Consider the following 20476-nt stretch of genomic DNA (forward strand, 5'->3'; position numbering starts at 1 on the left):
AACTGTAATGTTATATTTCATTCATCCCTGGGACATGCCTTACACAGAGAAAGAGCAGAGCTTGTTTTACCCCGTCTGAGGCAGAAAGATGCTGGGCACAATCCTCCTCCGCTGCACTGCTAATAATCTGGGTTTCCAGCACAGGTCAGAGGCCTACCCTTAAGAGAGCACACAGCCATTCCCCAAAAGAAACGTCTGTTTTTCTCACACAGATAGAGAATTTAATGGGAAGACATCAAAGGACATTCTCCCCGTCTAAAACCGGAGTAATACAAAATGAAGAAAATTGGGAATGTTAAAGCGCGTGAATGCTTTCTCAGAGATCTGCTATGACATAAGCGAATTAATTCTTTTGGAAATTATGCATTTAAAGCAGTTAAGCCACCCACCTTTACAGGAAGTACAGAGGGAGTTAGAAAGCGCTCTCACGCTGCAAACTGCTCCGAAACAAAGCTAGGATTTTATGCTTAATTTCCAGAGTTATGACTGTATTTTATTTAAGGATAGAATAAATAGAAAGACTACTTCCTCACTCTCCCCTTTATTATTCGAAGTGACTTTGTCTTGGTTAGTCCTCATGTGTAATGCTGAGTGGCTCAAGGGTTGGACACGCATCTTAACGCTGTGTAAGACTGAGGACTCCTTCAGAGAGATAAAAGGCACACAGTATCTCTTAAAAGAACACAAAGCTTTTTCCTATAGCACCACTTTTAGCCTCTCTCATTAACAGCTTGATGCAAGGAAAACAAGCCCAGACTAACGCGTTTACAGGGATCATACCATAGCAACACCTACAAAAAAAAAAAAAACCAGCGCAGGCTTACCTTGTAACTGCTTGAATCTTCCTTCTAACTGGTTATAGTTATACGGCACCTGAGCTGCATATCCTGGGGACAACGGCCCGGGCATACTGGTTGATTTTTGTAATTCCATTTACAGGTAACACAGGGGTACGATGAACTGCAGCATAAAGGAACCACAGGTTTTTCTACCATACATCCAAGTAAATCCCAGCTTTCCCGGTAGTTTGACTTCAGTCCCTAGAGAAAATGCTCTCACTGAGCCCTAAGTAAACAGCAGTTTCGGTTCAAAATCCAGGAGTGTGGATTGGTGATAAGCTGTCTGTAACAGATTCAAACTTAAAGCACCATGAGGGCTGGGTTTTTTTCTCCCCTGCTCCACCACAGGCAACTCTCAACTGCTCGAATCCGGTTTCAAATGCTTGCCCGACTCCGTCAAAACTGAATCAAACAAAAGCAAGGCTGCGATTCAGCCCAAAGTAAAAGCAGCATGGAGCCACGCGCTGCCGTCCTTGCCAGCACTTCCAGGAGCCTCGCACACCTCAGACCTTTCTGCTGGTTTGTAATATAATCAGCAGCCGCCGGGGTGTGGGCTGATGTCACTTGATTACCATACAGCATGGTGGAGGAAATGAAGGCTGTACCAAGGGCAAAGGGGCGGCGGAGCAGGGGAAGGAAGAGCGGGATGGCTCGTGTAAAGCTGCAGCAAGTTCTTCCGCTGGGTGCAGCCCGCTCACCCCGAGCAGCAAGGTGGCAGCGGGCTCCTCAGCCCTCTGCTCCCCCCCAACGCTGCCGCGGCCACAGCAGAAGGTGGTATCTTCCTGAGCAAAGCTGGTGGAATTACAATCTTTTGTTAAGAGCCTCATGTAACGGAAAAGTGTCAGATCACTATCACATGAAAAGGAGGGCGCTTTTTCTTTATTTATCTGCAAGGCTGTTCACTCGAAAAAGTAACACGCGTGCACAGAAGCGCTCATGCAGTGTTTAGCAACAGGCGAGGAGGACGCAGAAGGATGTACGCTCCAGCACACCGGGAACAAATGAGAGCTTTGTGAAAAGGTTCTTTAAACGGCCAATTCCTGTCGCTTCCTTTTACGCTACTTGTCAGTATCGAGGATTTTGACATTTCCTATGTATGTGGCTCCTTGCCGCGTTATCAGAGTGCTGGGTATTACTGCAAGATTAATGGTTGTCCGGGCTATGCGCTGGAGGGGGAGGGCTGTAACGTAAATAAGGATGCCTCGCCTCTGACTGGCACCGTGACACCCTGCTGAAATATAAATGTGCACAACAGCGGGGCTAGGTACTAGAAGTCAGTCAGACAGAGGATGTCAGTTTTCCCTCAGAGGCCCAAGCTCCTAGCCCTGATGCATAAGTGAAATTAAAAGGTCAACTCCACATTCAAATTCTCAGGATGCAGCAATTGCCTGTTCATTTTTAAAACTGCTGATAATGTTCACACAAATGTTTTCTTTTTTTTTTTTTTTCTTTTCTTGCATTTCCAAATTCCTTTCCAATGGAAACCACGTTCTCTTCTCCTCCCACTCTGTCCCCTCATTAAACATTTCAAAATGTTGCCTTTGTTTTGATACTGATGACAAGGTTTTAGTCATATAGTAATTTATTTGAGGGCAATTTCTGTGGTAGAAGCTCAGCCCACTCCCACTGACTTCCTACAGCCCTAGCTCCTGCTAGGCATAAGGTGGAAATTCAGCGCACCATTACCAACACACCGGTGAACACACGTGCAAGAAGTCCAACCACGAACACTGCTAATTTAGGGAGAAGTGATGGAAGTCAACACTTCCCAAATGAAGCTGGGGTTTCCAAAAACATACAGACTGTTGAAAACGCCTGGCACGTTGCTCCTGTGGTCAGAAATACACTTAAGAGATTTATGGCTTTCAACTATATTGTTTTACTTAAAACAACAACATAGCTCTAGTCCAGAGTTGCTTATTATATTGATACAGTAGGGCTTTTACTTGCGTATTTCAGTGAACCCCTTTACATCAATATAACTGTATTTACACAAGACTTCTGGTGCTACAGCAGACCTCAAGTAGAGCTTTTGAAAGCTGGCCTTCATCTTTTCAGCACTACCTAACGCTTGTGCCACTAAAGATGATTCAAGCTAGATGTCACAGTGTCGGGGAAGAGAGCGATTGTCCACAGGGGCAGCCAGAACACTGCTGTGCAGGGGCCAAGGTCCTGCAGACTTCTGCCTTAGAAGCGTGTTTGCAAGGCGAAAGGGGGGGATCTGAGGAAGCACCTGCACTTGCTGCTGCAGCAGGCAGGATGCTGCTCTCCAGACAACACAATGCGTTGATGTGGCACGGCCAGTCCCCCTTTCCTCCTAAACCTTTCCCCAATAATCTTTGTACAGCCGGGTGTCCCTCCAGCATGCAGGGACCCACATGCTGCCATTGTGGCCATAGGATTTCCTGGCTGGAGTGGGAGGGAAGAAGGGCAACACAAAAATTTACAGGAAAGGCTCCAAAATTTACAGGAACAGAGCTCGGTAAACTGAGCCGTTAATATAGAAATGCAAACTCCCCCAAAGCTCGAGGAGCGCGTTTTACCCAACACACAAGTACAGGCTTATTTCCGTCACAAAATTTCTCCCGGCAGCTTTCTGCCAACGGCAGCTTTTGCCTGCGATGCCTGACCTATGTTATAATTAAACAAAACCCTTCCCCTGGAGAGCAGGCAGGCAGCCGGCAGGCATATCAGCTCATTACTGTCCCACCTTGAGCAAACAGGTGTTGCTATGCGAACTGAGACGGTAAAACTAAAGTCCGAGTGTCTGACAGGAGAGCTGGAGCATTTTTAAGACCATGAAGGCCATAAATCAGGAGCCAGGAACTTTTCCCCAGCTGAAAGCTTTCCCAACACCTTTGGCTGCCGACACACTAATGCGCGTGGCCATTATTAAAAAATATTAAAAAGTAAAATATTACAAAAGCAAAACATTAAAAACTAAAAATAATCATTTGGGTTTGACCCATATAAAAGACAGACTGGCTTTCACCACCCAGTCATAAAACAACGCCACATACACGAATTACCCTTCAGATTGTCCCCTGTGGGATGACTGAATCTGGTAAGCTTAGATCCCCAAGAAATACTGAACAAAAGTCGGGGTCTGAGGGGTTTTTTTGTTCGTGTCTCTGCTCTGTCCCTCCCAATTCCGGCCTGCCCAATAGCACTAAATGCTACCTTAAAAAGAGAAGGAATTGCAGCAGGTATGGAGCAGTGCAGGCTACATGGCACATGGGGGAAAGCCAAAGGGAAAGAATCTGTGTTTGACCTTATTTTGTTCAAGGTTTGAAAAACAGAGACAGAAGACCTTAACACGTTGTGGAGACCTCGGCAGCGCTCACTGTGAAATTCTGACCCCATTTTAGCTGCCATCCAGGTTTGGCATTTGGGCTGAACAACAGCTCCCCAGGCAACAGATGTGACAGACTGTTAATGATGGTATCAGCTCCTGGGGATGGCCCTGATCGCCAGGTGCTGCTGGCTCACCTGCCAAAGCATTACTGCTGCTTTGCTGGGCCCCGGCATACATTTTGAAGGCTCCGCTTCACAGGTTGGTGGTAATTCAGTAGAAAGAGCAAAGCAAAATGGGCATCTGTCTGTATTTGTGAAACTCTACACTGTACCTAGGAAGGCTTCTTAAAAACGGGTGTCCTGCCAGTTCCCAGTTTTATTTGAGTCACATCAGTCCTAATATATTATTTTTGCCTTTGACTCAATTTAGTAAACCCGAGACCTGTTTACTGCCGTTATGTAGCAACGCATCAAATTGATTACAAGGCACTCGTATGCAAAGCCCTTTTTTATACCTGGTTTCTACTCATTTTCCCTGTTTCTCTAATTGACTAAGCCCTTGACAATACTAATTAGATAATATGTTATAGAGGGGAATTAATGTTTTGAAGGCCATATGTAACTTTTTGCACTGGTCCAAGTGTAACTTATCAAATCAACACAGCTTGAAACTCTCTATGGTATAATTCACCACTGATTATAGTGTTGGAGAAAAATAAGGGCCAAATCATGTATTAAGTTTAGTATATCAGGGAGGAAAGGTTTTGTTGGGTTTTTTTTCCCCTCTAAATTTTGTTCTTACTTTTCTCCCATAGCTGTGAAATAATTTTTGCTTGCATTCGTCTCCCATAGTACTTGACTGGTAACGATGGCTTGCATTATTTGTGTACTTCTTAAGAGTAAATAAAAACGCAAATGATTATCCACTTAACCATAATGCAAAGTGTGACTTAGTTGACATGATCAGAACTTTGCAAAGCCTCAAGGAGAACAAGAGGTTGATTACAGTAACATTATGAATGTGCAAATAACATCTGGAGGCAGGTGTTTACCCCAGAACAGAAAATGATCTGTCCTGGGATCTGTCTTTACTCAGTTCTGAAAACTGCTGCTGAAATGAATGGGTTCCTACCACAAAGTTTCTTCTAAGGAAGAAACTAGTGTTAGACCTAGCAAAAATCACCATCCAAATTCCTAACCATCAATGTTTCTAAGATTGAACAAAACCATCACTTTTCTCAACCAAAACAAATCACTTTAAGAAAAAAAATCCTCAAAAAAAGTACAGACAAAAAAACCCTCTAAGAAATTCCTGGCCAAGGATCCAGTTCATAACTTTTTTTTGCAGAAGATAACTGGTAAGTGTGCAGGGTTAGTATTACTCACACGGCCTCGCTAGAATTGGAATGGCTAGAAATTCCCTGACAACCTCATCCATCCATCAGTCTACACTATCTGCCACTAATAAAGCCAACCCATCTTGGCTGGCTTTACTGGGTCGACAATGAAGACAGTATGTGCAGTGGACTCAATGTCCAAATCATGCCCACCCTCAAAATACATTCAACTTAATGCATATGTAAAAAAACCAAGAAAGCAATGCACAAAATGTTCCCTGGGTACCATAAAACAAACGCATGCCTTGTACTCTTGTGTTCTGAAAGAAAGATGCGATTTTACAACTCCATGAAAGAACATGATCTTTCTAGTGGGAAGCAGAATGCACGCCAGAGCATACAATAATTATGAAACTAGTTAATCATCACCCTTGTCTCTCCCTCTTTACTCTTATTTGCTCTTGTAAATTTTCTAGTTGGTGACTAACTAGAAAAAAAATCACAAGATAAAAAGGATGATTTATTAATCTAAAATGCCACAGAAATCACATAACATTTGCTCTTCTCCTGAAAGAGGGTAAAGTTCTTACACATCCCATCAGTGTGCCAGCTAGGAGCTGAAAACTCGTAATCACGTTTGCCTTCTTGACCTCCCTGCTGATACCCCCCATCTACACAGTAAAAACACAGTCTCTCCCTGTATATGCAACAGAGTAAGGAAAGATGTTTTTTTGCTGTGGATTGTTCTACAGTGTAATAGAAAATAGGGGTTTTTAATCATATTTGACAATTTGCATAACATTAATCCTGAAAAAGTTAGCTCTTTTCCCTCTAGTTTATATCTAAGATGCTGGAACAGAGAGAAAAGCAGCCCACACACTAAGCAGAAATTAGCATGCCAACTTAATTACCTCTTCTGCAGGTATTAGCGGGAACAGAACCATTCATCTTATAAGCCAGCCATTTCCTGCAATACTTAGACACTGTCTCAGAAGAAGGTGAAATAAATACAAACAAAACCAAGAGATCTGCTCTTAAGTAACATTTCTATTTTGGAAAGTATTTCAATTTTACTGTTTAAAGGGGATTTTAGGTCAGTAGCAAACACCAAGGCATTTGGTCCTCCAAGTCCCTTCCAGATATGTTCTCTGTGACTCATATGGGCTTGGGAGAGCCAATGCAATCAAAATGTAAGAGAAAGGGGCAGGCTAAAAGGCAAGAGACAAGGATTTTTATTACACAAGGGTCTGTTCACATGCTTTCCTTTTGCCCTGTCCAGGCTGGCCTTTCAGGAGCTCCACGTCGAGTCCCAGGAACAAACCAGCTTTGGACTCAAGATAAACCTGTAGGTTGTGACGTCCGAGACCAAAGCAGCACAAAACCTTTGGGAGTCTTTTCACAAATCAGGCCAGAATATCAATTTATTACTGAAACTGGGTCAATTCCACTTGGTTTCGGGTTTCAGGTTTCAGTTTACACAAGTCCCAGATTAACAGGAAAGTTGACATGACTTTTGTAACAGCGCGTCCTTGCTAACTGCAACAGTGGAATACTTGCCAGGAGAGCCCACAGGAGAGAGCTACATGAGCCACTTGTGTTTGGAACTAATCATGGTTTGTGGTGGTTTGTATTCCAGTCCAAATGGGTTCTTCCAAACTGCACTGCTTCCCATTCTCCATGAACTCAGCAAAGCAGGGAAGCCATCTCTGAAAAACCCTTAACAACGACATTCACAGGCCTTGTTTGTGGCCCGTGAAATGTCCTTGGTTTTCTCCCGGACTTGGATGAATAACCCTTAAAAAGTCTATTAAAATCAAGCATGGTGCACAGGTACGCACTTAACATACTAGCTTTCTGTGAAATTCTGGCATGAAAACACTTTCAATTTTCATCCAGAAAATTATTTTTTATGGGTTTTAATGTGCTTTTTTTTTTTTAGAAGCTGGCATTATTTCCATTGCCTCTCCCTCTCTCCTCTCCTCCTCTATCTGAATTGCATCTATGGTTATACGTAGGAAAGAGAGCGAGAGATTCCCACCCCGGTTTTCATTTTCTTCCTTTTGCACCGTTTCTTTTTTTTCCAGTTTGACCATGAACACAGAAGATGCACTGTTGCTACACCGCAATCACTGAGGCATGAAAATTCAATCTCCTGAGCAAAATAGAAATTGGGTGAAAACAACAAGTAGAACACACTGATCTTTCACAAATCTCTGTAAGCCAGAGTATTTATTTCTACTATTTCCCTTCCTTCACATAGGCAGAACAGAAAAGCATATAAACTATATTAATGTTCGCAAACACGTCCCAGTTGTGACCAGCCACATTCACATGTGGTCAGTTTAGGGGAGAAGAATAAAAAAGTACCTGTTTTGCCAGTTCCATAACTGGAGGAGCTTGAGCCCCTAAATTGGAAAGCTCTGAAGTTAACTTAACTGGGCTCCCTACAGAATTTTAGATCCTCTTATACCTAAGCAACAAAGTTCTAGAAAAGCAGAGGCAGTACAGGCTTGTGCTGATCCTGTAGTTCATTCAAAATAAAAGACAAGAAAAGTATTAGAAAAAAAAAATCTGTTGGAAGGTTGGGTTTTTTTTAAAAAAAAAAAAAACAAAAAACAAAAACAAAACCCAACATACTAGATGCAGAAACATGAGCTGAAGGTCTCATTTTCAAAGACAACATAAGAGAGACAGGTCTTTGTTTATTTCCAAAAACCTCCTTTCATCAAGCCTGACCCACAAAATCTCCCCATCTAGGAATTGCCTAGAAATCTCTGCAGAAAAGCTTAGTGGTCAATTGACAAGTACTAACAGTCTCAAACTCATGAATTTATTATTCCAGAGCAAACCACATTTCGTTTTTATAGAATGTACAGAATAAATAAAATATATTACACACTTATATGTACAAATACTGTCTACATTTGACACCCATCCACCTTAAAGGCTCAATAACATTTAAAGGAAGCAAAACTTAAAAAAAATCATCGTACAACAAACACATACAAAGCGGTTGGCAAAAGAATAGTATTGTATGCATTGCTCACTAGAAGAGTTCAAAACTATGACGGAGAATGCTAGAAACTAAAAAAGTGGAACTTGGAAGTGGATTTTCATCATCCTCTCTACTTGTCTGGCCCTCATCCGTGTTCCTGTTCTTTTTGCCTCTTCCCCCATCAAGGCAATTTGTCTCAAGGCAATCTGGGTTTATATCTCTCCAGGATATTACCTCAAGATAAGAATCAAAGCTCTGATCTGAAAGAATGATTTCATCACTAATCTTTCCCCATTAGAAGAGCTCCAAGGTTAACAGAAATCAGTAAACATTTTTTAATCCTGTATTGAATTTTGCTTTGCAGTACGCTCTGCTCGACATCATTTATACTTCAGGGAGTGCTTTCATGTAGTATCCAAGCAATAAATAGAAGGAAAAATGCAAGGCACATTGCGGATTTGGCTGAATAAATAAAATAAATACAGAAACATCGCTACCTAGATGTGCTAAAGACATGAGATGAGAACATTTTCTTCTGCATACGCATTTTTTGTGGAAAGACTTCTTTTAAATTATAGGCTCACAAATAGGTTTTGAAATGCATCTACAGCCAGCCTCATCCTTGATCAAATAATTTTTTTAAAGAAATTATTGCCATTATTAGCACATAGTTCCTGTAAACAAGTAATCCTTTCCATTAAGACGACTCAGAAAAATATCTAAAAACAATCTCACCATTTCAATGAAGGGTCATTGCTAGTTACCCCATGGTTTCTGTGTATTAAACATCCCCAAAACATTGATTCCAACAGCAAAGGACATTATAGTGTGTTCAGCCTTCAGGTTTCCCATGCTGGGCCGCTATGGGTCAGATTCCCAGCTGTAAATCAGCGTAGTCTCACAGAAACTGAGAGAGAATGCCAGTTAATACCAGCTGACAATCTGGCTGGTAGGTCTCCTCCTAAATCATCAGCTGCAGCATGTACTCAGCTGTACTGTTGCACCTGGCATAGCTCTCACTGACTACATGGAGGGTATCTCCCAGCAAGTATTTTTTCCCTTTCTTTCAGCAGCTGGTGCAGCCAGAGTGTTTTACTCCCCTTCACAAATCCTACCCCACCTCTCCCTGCTGGGCTGGCCTCTCCCTGCTTCAGCTGATGCAGAACGCGGCGTCTCACTCATCTGGCTTTGCAGGCAGCCAAAAGCACGTTCCCCTGGTGCTTCCACTCTTTGCTGATGCCGTGATGATGAACGGATGATGAAAACTAAAATAGACAGGGGAGGGCTGTGCTGTGCCAGTCTGGGAATTAAGGCGTAGTTCTCACCTAAAATCAGTGCAAGTAAGCACGCTATGAAAGTTAGTGCAGTGCCAACGTGTCTAACACTCAGGTATGATAAAGGAGATTTCCCTGCTTTCAGGATTACCCTCATGGGTATTTCATTGGCAATATCCTAAAAGCAGATACGCATATGCACACACGCACACAGAGTCAGCATACACATATTAGTTTTCCATCTTCTTCCTCTAGGTACAGATGGCTTTTTATGTTTAATCACTGCTTAACTACAGGACAGAATTCTCTCCTACATTATGTTGTTAAATTACTGAATTGCTGTCTAAGCACAGTCCGCCCTTTGTGGATAAGGGCTGGCATATGTCTAGAGTTCTCCATAAGAAATTACAAGCAGCAGATACACTACCTGTATTCCAGTCCAGGAGCTTAACGCACAGGAATTCAAAGATCTAAAGATTGATCAATACAGGCTCATTTGCTGACAAGATGCTGGGCTCTTCCATGGACAGGTCCAACTCAATATTGCTTAGTCTTGAAAGAATTTAATCAGAGATGTAAAATGACCGCAGCCGTCAGACTTTCCAGGGTGGGGCTGCCAGCAACTGCTCCCATCCTGCTCCCTCTCCAAAGAAGCAAAAAGCCTATTTTTCCAGCTCCACTTGTCCTGCCTGAGCAGCGTGTGCCGGATTGCAGTTATTCACCAGGACGCAAATAACTTTCATGCATCGCTCTATTACTGAGTTATCGTAAATACTACCCGTGAAGCAAACAAGCATGTATGATTCCAGAAAATTCCTCACTTACATTCAGCGGTACTTTTTCTCAGAAGCCTGTCTCTGTACTCAGGAAGCTACATTGGACCACGGATCTGGTATCTAATCAGACTACAAAGAATCTGACTTACACCTCCCTGTAGTTTGCACACTACTTGTTTGATTCTAAAGAGAGAGAGAGAGAGAGAGAGCAAACCCACAAACTATGCATAACTGGTACCAAAAACCATGTTACTATAGCAATGGGATACAAATGACCTCTGTACCAAATTACATTTTTTGATGGGACATCACTGAATCCAAGTTATTCATGTTTACTTGAAAGTCATTTTATGTACCACAGACATAGAGTGACACTTCTTTTGGGGTCAGTCCACTGACGATCTTTAAAATAAAAGTGCTAAGAGCAAAATATTATTTATTGTCTGGTTTTTGCTATTTGCTTTAAAAACAGTTCTCCACTAGCGACCATAAAAGTGAACACGTTAATCAGCAGTGGCAGATGGGCTATGCATTTTCTTGTTTTCTGGTAGGAGCACAGTGTTCATCAATAGCCACAGCCAGTACCGCAGGTGACATGCATTAAGTGTAGCAGCTTCTCCACTGCCACACGTTCTCCCTTGATGCCCGCATGACACAGAACACGCAAAATGATACTCCTGTTTTTAACACCAGCTTCCTACAGATTCTGTTTAAGTACTGCATCTTAGAAACGACCGCTGAGAAATTGTTCCCAGAAGTGAAATCCAGCAGGAATGCATTGGGTGAGGTCAACATTTGGAAAAGCTTTTGTTGAAATAATTCCATCAGCTTTTACCTGAGCAAAGTAAGATTTTTTTCAAAATAGGCCCTTTCATACTCACCTGTGTAAGTCTGCATTAGGCCTTTAGCTGCTGAACAAAAACATGGACTAGTAGCCAGCACTGCCGTACCAGCGCTGAGAAGATGCATCTGCAGTTTCACTGCTGTGAAGCTTTTGTTTCTGTTTAGTGTGGAGTGAATCCTTCAACGTACCCTTCAAACTTGATTTACGAGCACCAATATACTGCTGAGTTCTCTTTCCTTAACCATTTGCTGTTATTAAAATTAGTGCACTGAGTTTCAAGTCCCAGATAGCTCGGGACTGGATATTCATTAAAAGTACTGCAAGAAATTATTGTCAGTATGTTCTTTCAAGGCCGAGAATAAACAAGAGGTTTGTTCTCTTTAGCTCTAAATCATCGTATTTTGTCTTTTTTTATTGCCTTGAGACCTGAAACTTCATTCTGACCATGCAGATTTCTTCTCTCTTTAGTGTATGCAGCAGTAACTTTGCTAAGGGAGAGATCCTAGAGAGCAGGGACAAGCAGATGCGTGGTATCTGAAGAGTCCTACAAGTGGGATCTATCTTTTCACTTTTTTGGGAGGTTGTTCTGCTTACTTTCTGCAGTGGAGATATGGGGGGGAATGGCTCAATTATCAGGGCCAAAAGTGCTAACTAGCCCCACACGGTACCCAGCACTTTCCCATTGCAAGTTTTCTCTATCTATTTAATTTCAACGATTTCGTCCTTTGTTTCTGGGAGAATTTAAGTTACTGGCATCAATTAGAAGCCTTGTTTCTCTTTGCGCAATCGGGACAAATAAGGAAAGCTGCATGACAAATGCAGTCTCCTCATGTGTATTCCCCTGTAAGGTCCATGAATGCTGGGACACGCAACGCTAGCAAGTGTCCTGACCTATGCGCAGTCACTCAGGTGGAGCTGCAAAAGGAATGCGCAGCTCCATCTGCCCTTCGCTAAGATATGCCTCTGTTCTTTCATAAACTTTGAAACTATCTTTAATTCTTACGCCAGACGGCTGAGTCACAGGCCTTCTGGTCACTCAGGTGAACCCAGAGGACAAAAGGGCAAAATACAAATGAGCAGAAAAGCAAGCAACTTTAGCTGAGCATTTTTTTAATATTGATTTAGCTACCTGAAGAAATGGAAAGTTTTGGCGGTGACCATTCTCATACTACCTGAAAACAGCATCCAAGACAAGAAGCATGGTACACCTGAATGTCACAGTCCCCGACTGAGTGTGAAAAATTCTGCTGAACCACCAAACTGTTTCTTAAGGCTTTCATAAGAGCTCTACGCACCAAGGCACCGCACAGCAAATCTTGTTAGCTAATGGTCCTTGGTAGACGAAATCTAACACCTGAGGATTTGTGAATGAAGAATTTTGCACAAACATGATACCTTTTTGGCTTCTACAGAGCAGGCAGAATTACCTAGTCTTCCAGCAAGACCTTCCAAAGAACCACAGAGAACAAGGACAGGTGAAAGATGATTTCCTACAGTGGGATATCTTACTTTACGAAGTAGATATCGGTTACCTTCTTCTCATATCAGTTGCAGAGTGAGTTAATTCAACATGAGTGGCAACCAATCTGGTTGCATATCCCTTCAAATCTGAATTCTGATTGAAAGCTGAGTTCCCAGATGATTTATTTGTTTTAAACTGAAACAGTCCTTCACTTTCTGGTTTTCACAGTACGCAAACCACTTTAATAATACCGGTTATCAGCTGCTACGATGACTACAGTACTTTTCTACTATTATTATATCATACCTGCTTTAACAGAGGTTTTCTCCAATACCCTGTCTTTTCTGATCACAGATTATTCTGTCCACCATCTCCTGCTTTGCTCTTTAAATACTTCCTCATCCTGTTGGAACGCGGGGCCATTACGATTCTTTCTAGAACAGAGTGGCTACAGAAGTCACTTCTTGCCTACCCATTCCCTACCTTTACCTTAAAGGAAGTAAAATTACAGTAAACTAGACTCAGTACAAGATGAAAGCTCCACAGAAGAGGCACTTCACAACTCGTTGACGAATGTGGACAGAAGATCCTTGCACCAACAGAAAGATTCATATTGAGCATACAGCCATTAGTTAGGCAGTATAAAATGCCTACGGCTATTCTACTTTTGAATGCAACAGCTTGCAATCCTGTAGGTGGGGAATAAAGAACCAGTGCCTGGCCTGTTGATTTTGAAACCTTTCATACTAGGACAAGGAGATAATGATACACACGCATTTCATAAACTGCAAGATGTTGACAATCTTTTGATTTATCTTGTGACTTAAATGAAAGGCAGACACACCGGAAGAGCTGGACATCCACCGGCAGTCTTTAGATACAACTAATCCAGGACCTCTGGGAAGAAAAACACTGTTGTCAGAAGATGGCCAGTCGTGGAGGTGTGGGAAGATGTTTGTGTCCGCAAAGAGCCAGTGCCCATCTAAGTCAGACTGGAGTGTTACTCGGTGAGCCTGGGCCCTGCAGGTGGTGCACAACTACTTCTGCTTCAGAGAGCAGCGAAATTCACCCAGAGGAAAGTGATGGCGCAATAGGCAGTCAAATTTATGGGTTTTAGAGACCAGAAGAGCCTCCTGATATCCAGCATGGCTTTGTGTGCACTACCAGCCACGGGCTTTCACAGTGATTATCGTGTCTGATCCTGTGACAAGCAGCTGAATCAGAGTACACCTTTCCAGAAAAAGCCTGTCTCAATTTAAAGACTACAATGACAGAGACAATTGCTATCCCAGTTCCAGGCTGCAAGGTGATTTCCCTAGCTGTTAAAAGACCTGGAAATGCCTGCCTTTCTAGGGAGATCCAAGGAAAGATTACTCACCAGGCAGCATATCGGAAAATACAGGTTGAACAGTGCCAGGAGCACCACGGCTCAGCCTTTAACTATAACCTTCGATTTGCAACACAAACCTCTCTTCATTCCTCTCTCCCTGCATCATGATTAGACTTTCAAGCAGTGCTGCAGCAGTGCAGTACGCTAAGCCAAGTTTTGGCAGCACACAGCATTCTCAACACTAACAGTAGAGAATTACAGGTATGAAACATATCAAATTAAAATAACTATGATTAATGCTCATTACGAAAAAAATTAATACATCATTCTCTGGGAAAGTGTTTCAGTATGCCTCTGAATTGAATCTTCAGCACAATTATTTGCTTTACATCGGTATTTGTTTTAGGCTATCTAAATAATTCAAGTACTTTCCTTACATTACTTCTCCTTGAAATACGAGTTTCATGTTTATTATTCATTACTCAGATGGGGAGCTCTGCTTGCCATAAAAGTAAGTGGAACAACGAACTGCAGCAAAGGCTAGATCTGGAATCCAAATGCGGCTAATGAGCTTTGTACCAAAAGCACTTCCCACCCAGGGAATATAATATAACCTACAACCAGTAATGTGGCAGGAGTAAAATACAGTTTCTTCCTCAATCAAGATCAAACTATTGAAAAAAAAAAAAAACCAAACCCCAACAAGTCAAGATTCTTCTCGTCTACCACTAATCTACCGCCATAGGCATCAGTCAGGCTGCTTCTGAGGTCAGGCCTTTTCACCTGTAATTTCAAATGCACTCCATCATGAGAACTGCTGTAATTAAAAGTCTTCTAAAGATAGCAAAATTCAGTGCACATCCTTTCTGCGAGCAGTTCCATTAAGTTGATACGATTACTATCCTCAGTGAGAGTTACATGATCTGCTCTCTGCCCACCTGCGTGAACCACTTCATTTCCCAGTTGCTCAGCTCCAAACCTGATCCTGCCCTGTGCCTGGCACGGAAAGGTGTTCTGCATCTAATGCACTCCCACAGCTGGCAGCAAGAGGAGAAAGGGCACACCGTGCTGCGGAGTCAGTCTCATCGGAATCACAAATGAAACAGATGATACCTTTGTCTCAGTACAGTTAATTTAATAAACCTGTTTCAACACATTATAAAGTGTTTGGTTTAAAATGGCCCTTGCAACTAAAATTTCACCAGCAGAAAGCTCAGCATATTTGGAGCTGTTTTCCATGCTTACGGTATGTCCCACGCTACTGAGGCATTTTGTTCAGAGGTCAAGAATGTGGGCATGCTACCATAAGAGTCAGGAAATCATTTACAGACATATAAAAATTGCTTTGCAGGGCAGTGCCTCAGAGCTGAGAGGACATGACATAATCTCCTTGCTGTATAAACAGATTTGGTTAATATGCAGCCTCTAATACGCAATAATCAAATCTTTTAAACAACAAAAAAAAAGGAACCAATCAAATTTCATTTCTCTGCTGGTAAGAGTGTCATTCGGTAGAAGACATCATGTATTTCAGAAGCTCTGCTTCTTCAGAAAACTGTGTAGTTTCAGCATTATTTACTAAACGACAGCTGTCTCCATCTACCACATTCCTCCATTTCAGGACAGGTGAGATGTTTTGAACACTTGCAAATGAAGATATTTTGACACAGAATTTTGTTATCTTCCTGATTTTTTCCGAATTTGGAAACCGGCATCATTGCCAATCACAGAAACCCAATCAAACCAATTTGAATACACAGCCAAAAATGGTTAATATCTGATGAGACTGATGAGGTGGGAAAGAGTCAACACAACCGTCTAATAAAAATAATAATAATAAAAACCAAAACACACACGGATGGAATTTCTGCTCTCCTGTGCTTACACCAAAGAAGTCTCCATAATAAATCTGAACAGCCAAGTGTTTGCAAAATACCAGATATGAGCACATCCTGCAAAGCAATGTGATACCATCATGTCCCACTAACGTCAACAGACAAAGCAATCTCAAAAATTGTTTGGTCAAACTGCATTTGACCTCAGGAAAATTTCAGCTCTAGTTTACCGACAAGGTGCAGGCACTGAAGACAGACAGTATCTTGTACTATCTCGTACATACAGCATCAGAGCTTTGCTCATGTGATCAGCGCTTACCAGCTAGGGCCTTGATGCGGGATCGTTCAAACAGACGAGCAGAACTATTTTCGTTGTCCCAGTCGTCAACGTCCCAGCGGTTGTTGACATCACTGTACTGCTGTTGGATTTCAATATTGTCATAATCTGTCGCTACTGTTGTCGTCATCTTGAGTCTTCTTAACCTATTCTCACCATCAGATTCTTCTTAAAAACCTCTGCAAAAGAAAAAAACGTAATAATAATTTAGACAATATACATATATTGGAAGAAAGTAGTAAAATTTAAGCTCAAGACTTCTGGTTTCAAAAACCAATTACTTTCACTCAAAGCCTGGGCACAAGCTCAAGAACAGGTTAGATACCAAACCAGTCCTTCAGAAAGCAAATGAATGCTCCAAGTCTTCATAAAAAAAAAACCAAAGTACTTCACAAAAGCAAGAATTCAAGCCAGTAGCTTTGCTGCATACACATATCCATAACTGTTATGTTCAACTCCACACAAAATGGAACATGTACGAAACGGTGCAGTAAGATACTTTCGCAATTGTTATTTTCAAAAGCAGCCCGTCAGTTTTATAAATCTGTGATTGTTGGCTAAAGCATATGGAGCTGTGGATAACTCTGCTAAGAAAAACCTGAAGTGCAAAGAAGACCTCAACACCTTTACAAAATGGTGCAAATTCTGATGAAAAAAATGCAAATGCTTAAGAAGTCACATAAGCATTTGACCAGTAGAGGCCTTTTAACTTAGATCTGAAAAAAACATTTCTTCCTGCACATAAAACTGCTGACTTTGTGACCAGTCATAGGAATTTATTTATTAACTAATCCAGATAAATACAACTAACTTTGCTTTGAACTCTCCCTAGCAACAAAATGGTAGCCCACTAACGCAACTCTGTACGTGAGGTTCTCCTCTTTCAGGCAGTCAGATGCTGTTGGCATATTCATACTGTTTTCCAATCGGAATTTGCATGTACTTATCAGCACTAAATATAAAAGATCCTAACACCTCCTCTAGGGGAAGAGGAGGGAGGTTATAAACGGCTGCTAAACTCAGGGCTGTGAACCCTGCAGAAACAGCCGTTGGGCTGGGAGCACGGATCCCGAGCTCTCCCCATCACTGGGGCTGAAGTAGCGGCTGTGTTGCATCCTCCATAACCAAATCCCTCCAAAATCAGCGCTCCGAGAGACCCGAAAGGCTGGCCCTGAAGAGCAAACACACAATTCACCTTTGTAAAAATATAACAGTTATAAAAAACACAGTTAAATATTTAGGAAAGGGGGCGTGACCAGGTTTTAACAGAAACGGTCATATTACAGGAAGACTCAGTACCTGAGAAAAATCTCTAATTTTGTGGATCAGCTGGCGGAGAGGCGACAAGCCTCCCTCCCCGCTGGCCCGGCCATCTGGTGCCACCTACTGACACAGGGGAGCAGGGCATGGCACCGCATCTCCTCCCACATCCCTGTCCGGCCGCATCCCTGCCAGCATGGCTTTAACAGTTCGCATTCAATCCAAAGAGCGTGCGGATTCCGCAGCTGACATAAATCCAGCTCACACGGGAAAAACAACATATTTACTATCACTGCTTGAGCACTCAGGACGCATTAATTTTCCAGACGTCCTAGGATGAAAAGGCCGGTTTGATTTTTCTCCTGTTCTCCACCACAGAAGAGAAGGATCCTCATAAATTTACTTGCAAAATACTCTCTTCATTTTGCACAGAAAGGTGAAACGAGCCACGCTTGGGGCTGTTACCTAAGAAGCTGTTACCGAAGGCTGTTTGTGAGAGATTCCACCTTGACAAGAGGTGGGAAGAAACCGCTTTAGTTACGGTAAACTGCCAACAGACCGAAAGAATATGGAAAAAACCTTGCGCTGGGAAAGATCTTTAAAATGACACTCCTTCGTTGCACATGCCTAGGCTAACATTTTCCAGCAGGGAGCTCAGGGGATGGATGGGTCCTTCCTCAGCTGGACAGACTCTGCCGCTAGGAGGGATGGAGCAGAATGGAGCAAAGACAGGGGAAAGGATTAGGTCCCACACGAAACATTTCTGCACAGCATTCACCACCTGATCCTCATCTGCTATCAAGCTTGGACAAAAGTCTCCCATTGATTCCTGTACACAGGTAGAAATCAGGGTTAATTCCAATAAAGTCCATGGAGTAATCATAGTATAAAAGACGAGTGGAATCAGACTGTTCTACAGCCCCAGTTTCAATCTTTTCAGCTTTCTATATTCATCATTGCCCAATGAAGAGGAGGAGATACACCACTGGAAAAGCAGCAGCTCAAACGATAAAAATAAAAGCAGTGACCCTAAAAACGGGATGCAGCAACATGCTAATTCAGTATAGATGCTACAAGCCATCAGATTTCATTTATTTCTGTATCATCTGTGTTTACACGTACACATAACTGGATCCAGAATAAATTCAACTATAACTTGTGCTTTATCACTTCTCTTACCCTTCCTGAGCAGCACACAGGCAAAATCTATCCCAGATAAAGCTAAATGGAGCATGAAATGGGTCTCTTATCCAACACCTATAGGGCTGGAATACTTGCAACCTTGTTCTGATTCTGTAAAGATGGTAAAAATAAAAGCAGTGCCTCTTTTGCCGGCTGACATCAAGCTGCCTTTTCTGAGGTAGCTTTTCTGAGGCAGAGACGGGCAGCAGACACACACTGCAGTGACAAAAACAAGTACCTCACAGCAAAGCACTTCTGTGGTGAAGTGAGGATAATACAATTCAATCCTAACTGAAATAAGCTGCCCTGCCTTCTTCCAAAGAAAGACTCAGCTACTTAAGCCCACGCTGAAAAACAATTTTTCTTAAGGCTCCTGTTGCAGCTCTGGTCCGGCACAACCCCCTGGTGCCTCTGGGAACGGGGAGGGAAGATAAACACCAGCTCCAGCAGAAAGCTCCAGGTTTCTTACTACAGAAATGGAGGTCCTGCGGATGGGCTGAGCTACAACAGCAAATCTTGTTTCTAAGTTATGGATGTCTCTATTTGACAAAAGGAAACACAAACACTGTCTGCAGCTGCCCAGAGAGTAAAGAGTGAGAACGTTTCGGGAGCTCTTAATGTAGGTGAGTTCACTATTAATGACCTCAAGTGACATCTGTCAGACATAAACTTAGCCCTGCAGTTGAAAGACATAATCTGAAAAAAAATGTGTGTGTATACAATATACACATACATGTAACATATGTTTACATATTTATTTTAAGCCCAATATGTTACTTGCACTAACTGCCGCTCAATACCATAATTTCATTGGGTCAGACCTCCCCTGCTCGATGATTTGACCAGGTACTTTGTGAGTACAGATTTGTGTTATTGAGTACATTATTGCTTTATTGTGTAGTCAGCACAAAGCAGGAAACAGTTGCATTGTGTACCATTTGCTTACTGCAGCACTCTCCACTCATGCGCAAAGCACCCACCAACACCCTTGCAAGAAAACACTATAGAATCCGTAGCACAGGCAGAAAGCATGGGGACAGAAGAAAGCCTGTGCTCCAGCAGGAACAATCTTTGTAATTTAAACATCCTGGCACGGCTTTAAGCTGAAATACCAATCTAATAAAGGAACAATGTTTTCTGTGGAGAGCCAAATGTAACGTGAATTTCAGCTGTCAACATCCTGAGCAGTCTTAATACAGAGGAGTCCAAGCCAACCCATTCTCACAATACAATAGTCTCGAGCCTACTTATAACAAGACATTTTAGAAATGGCAGGTCCCAACTTCATTACCATTCACAATTCAGACACAGACTCTAAGTGGCCTTTATAAGGGGCTTAAAAACAGAGAAAACAGGGATTGGGATTTCTCAGCTAGTCCATGTCCTGAACTTCCGTGCCAGTGCTGCGCGCACCTGGACCTTGGGAGACATCAGCAGGCAAACAGAGGGATAAGCAAGCACACGGGTGAACTAATAAATCGCACACAACTGTTCCAGTCCAAAATACTCAGCACAGACCCACCATGATGGGCAAAGAAAGGTTTTGTAAGTTTGAAAACTTCTGTCTTCATTGATAAAATATAACAGTGTATTGCCTTCTGTAGTTGATACAATACTGGAAGACCTCATGAGACTAAAGAGATCAAACCGTTTCATTTCAAAGCATTCTTTAAAACATACTGCATAATTTGAGGGTGGGGGGGGGTTGGCA

The 20476-nt window shown here is 42.3% G+C and overlaps 1 protein-coding gene across 3 annotated transcripts in view; it reads right to left on the minus strand.

Annotated features, from left to right (window-relative positions):
- Positions 1-20476, minus strand: part of SPTBN1 (spectrin beta, non-erythrocytic 1) — a 137029-nt gene that overhangs the window by 77280 nt on the left and 39273 nt on the right. For 2 of the 3 annotated variants that reach the window (XM_063327897.1, XM_063327896.1), the window contains exon 2: positions 16306-16502. In XM_063327897.1, the coding sequence (XP_063183967.1) occupies positions 16306-16453 (148 nt within the window). In that variant the 5' untranslated portion in view covers positions 16454-16502. Of the gene's footprint in view, positions 1-824; positions 1338-16305; positions 16503-20476 lie in introns of those variants that run through there. The other variant, XM_063327898.1, reaches the window with a different exon arrangement.

Source organism: Chroicocephalus ridibundus, chromosome 3 (assembly GCF_963924245.1).
Source record: "Chroicocephalus ridibundus chromosome 3, bChrRid1.1, whole genome shotgun sequence".
In the NCBI taxonomy this organism is placed as follows: domain Eukaryota; kingdom Metazoa; phylum Chordata; class Aves; order Charadriiformes; family Laridae; genus Chroicocephalus; species Chroicocephalus ridibundus.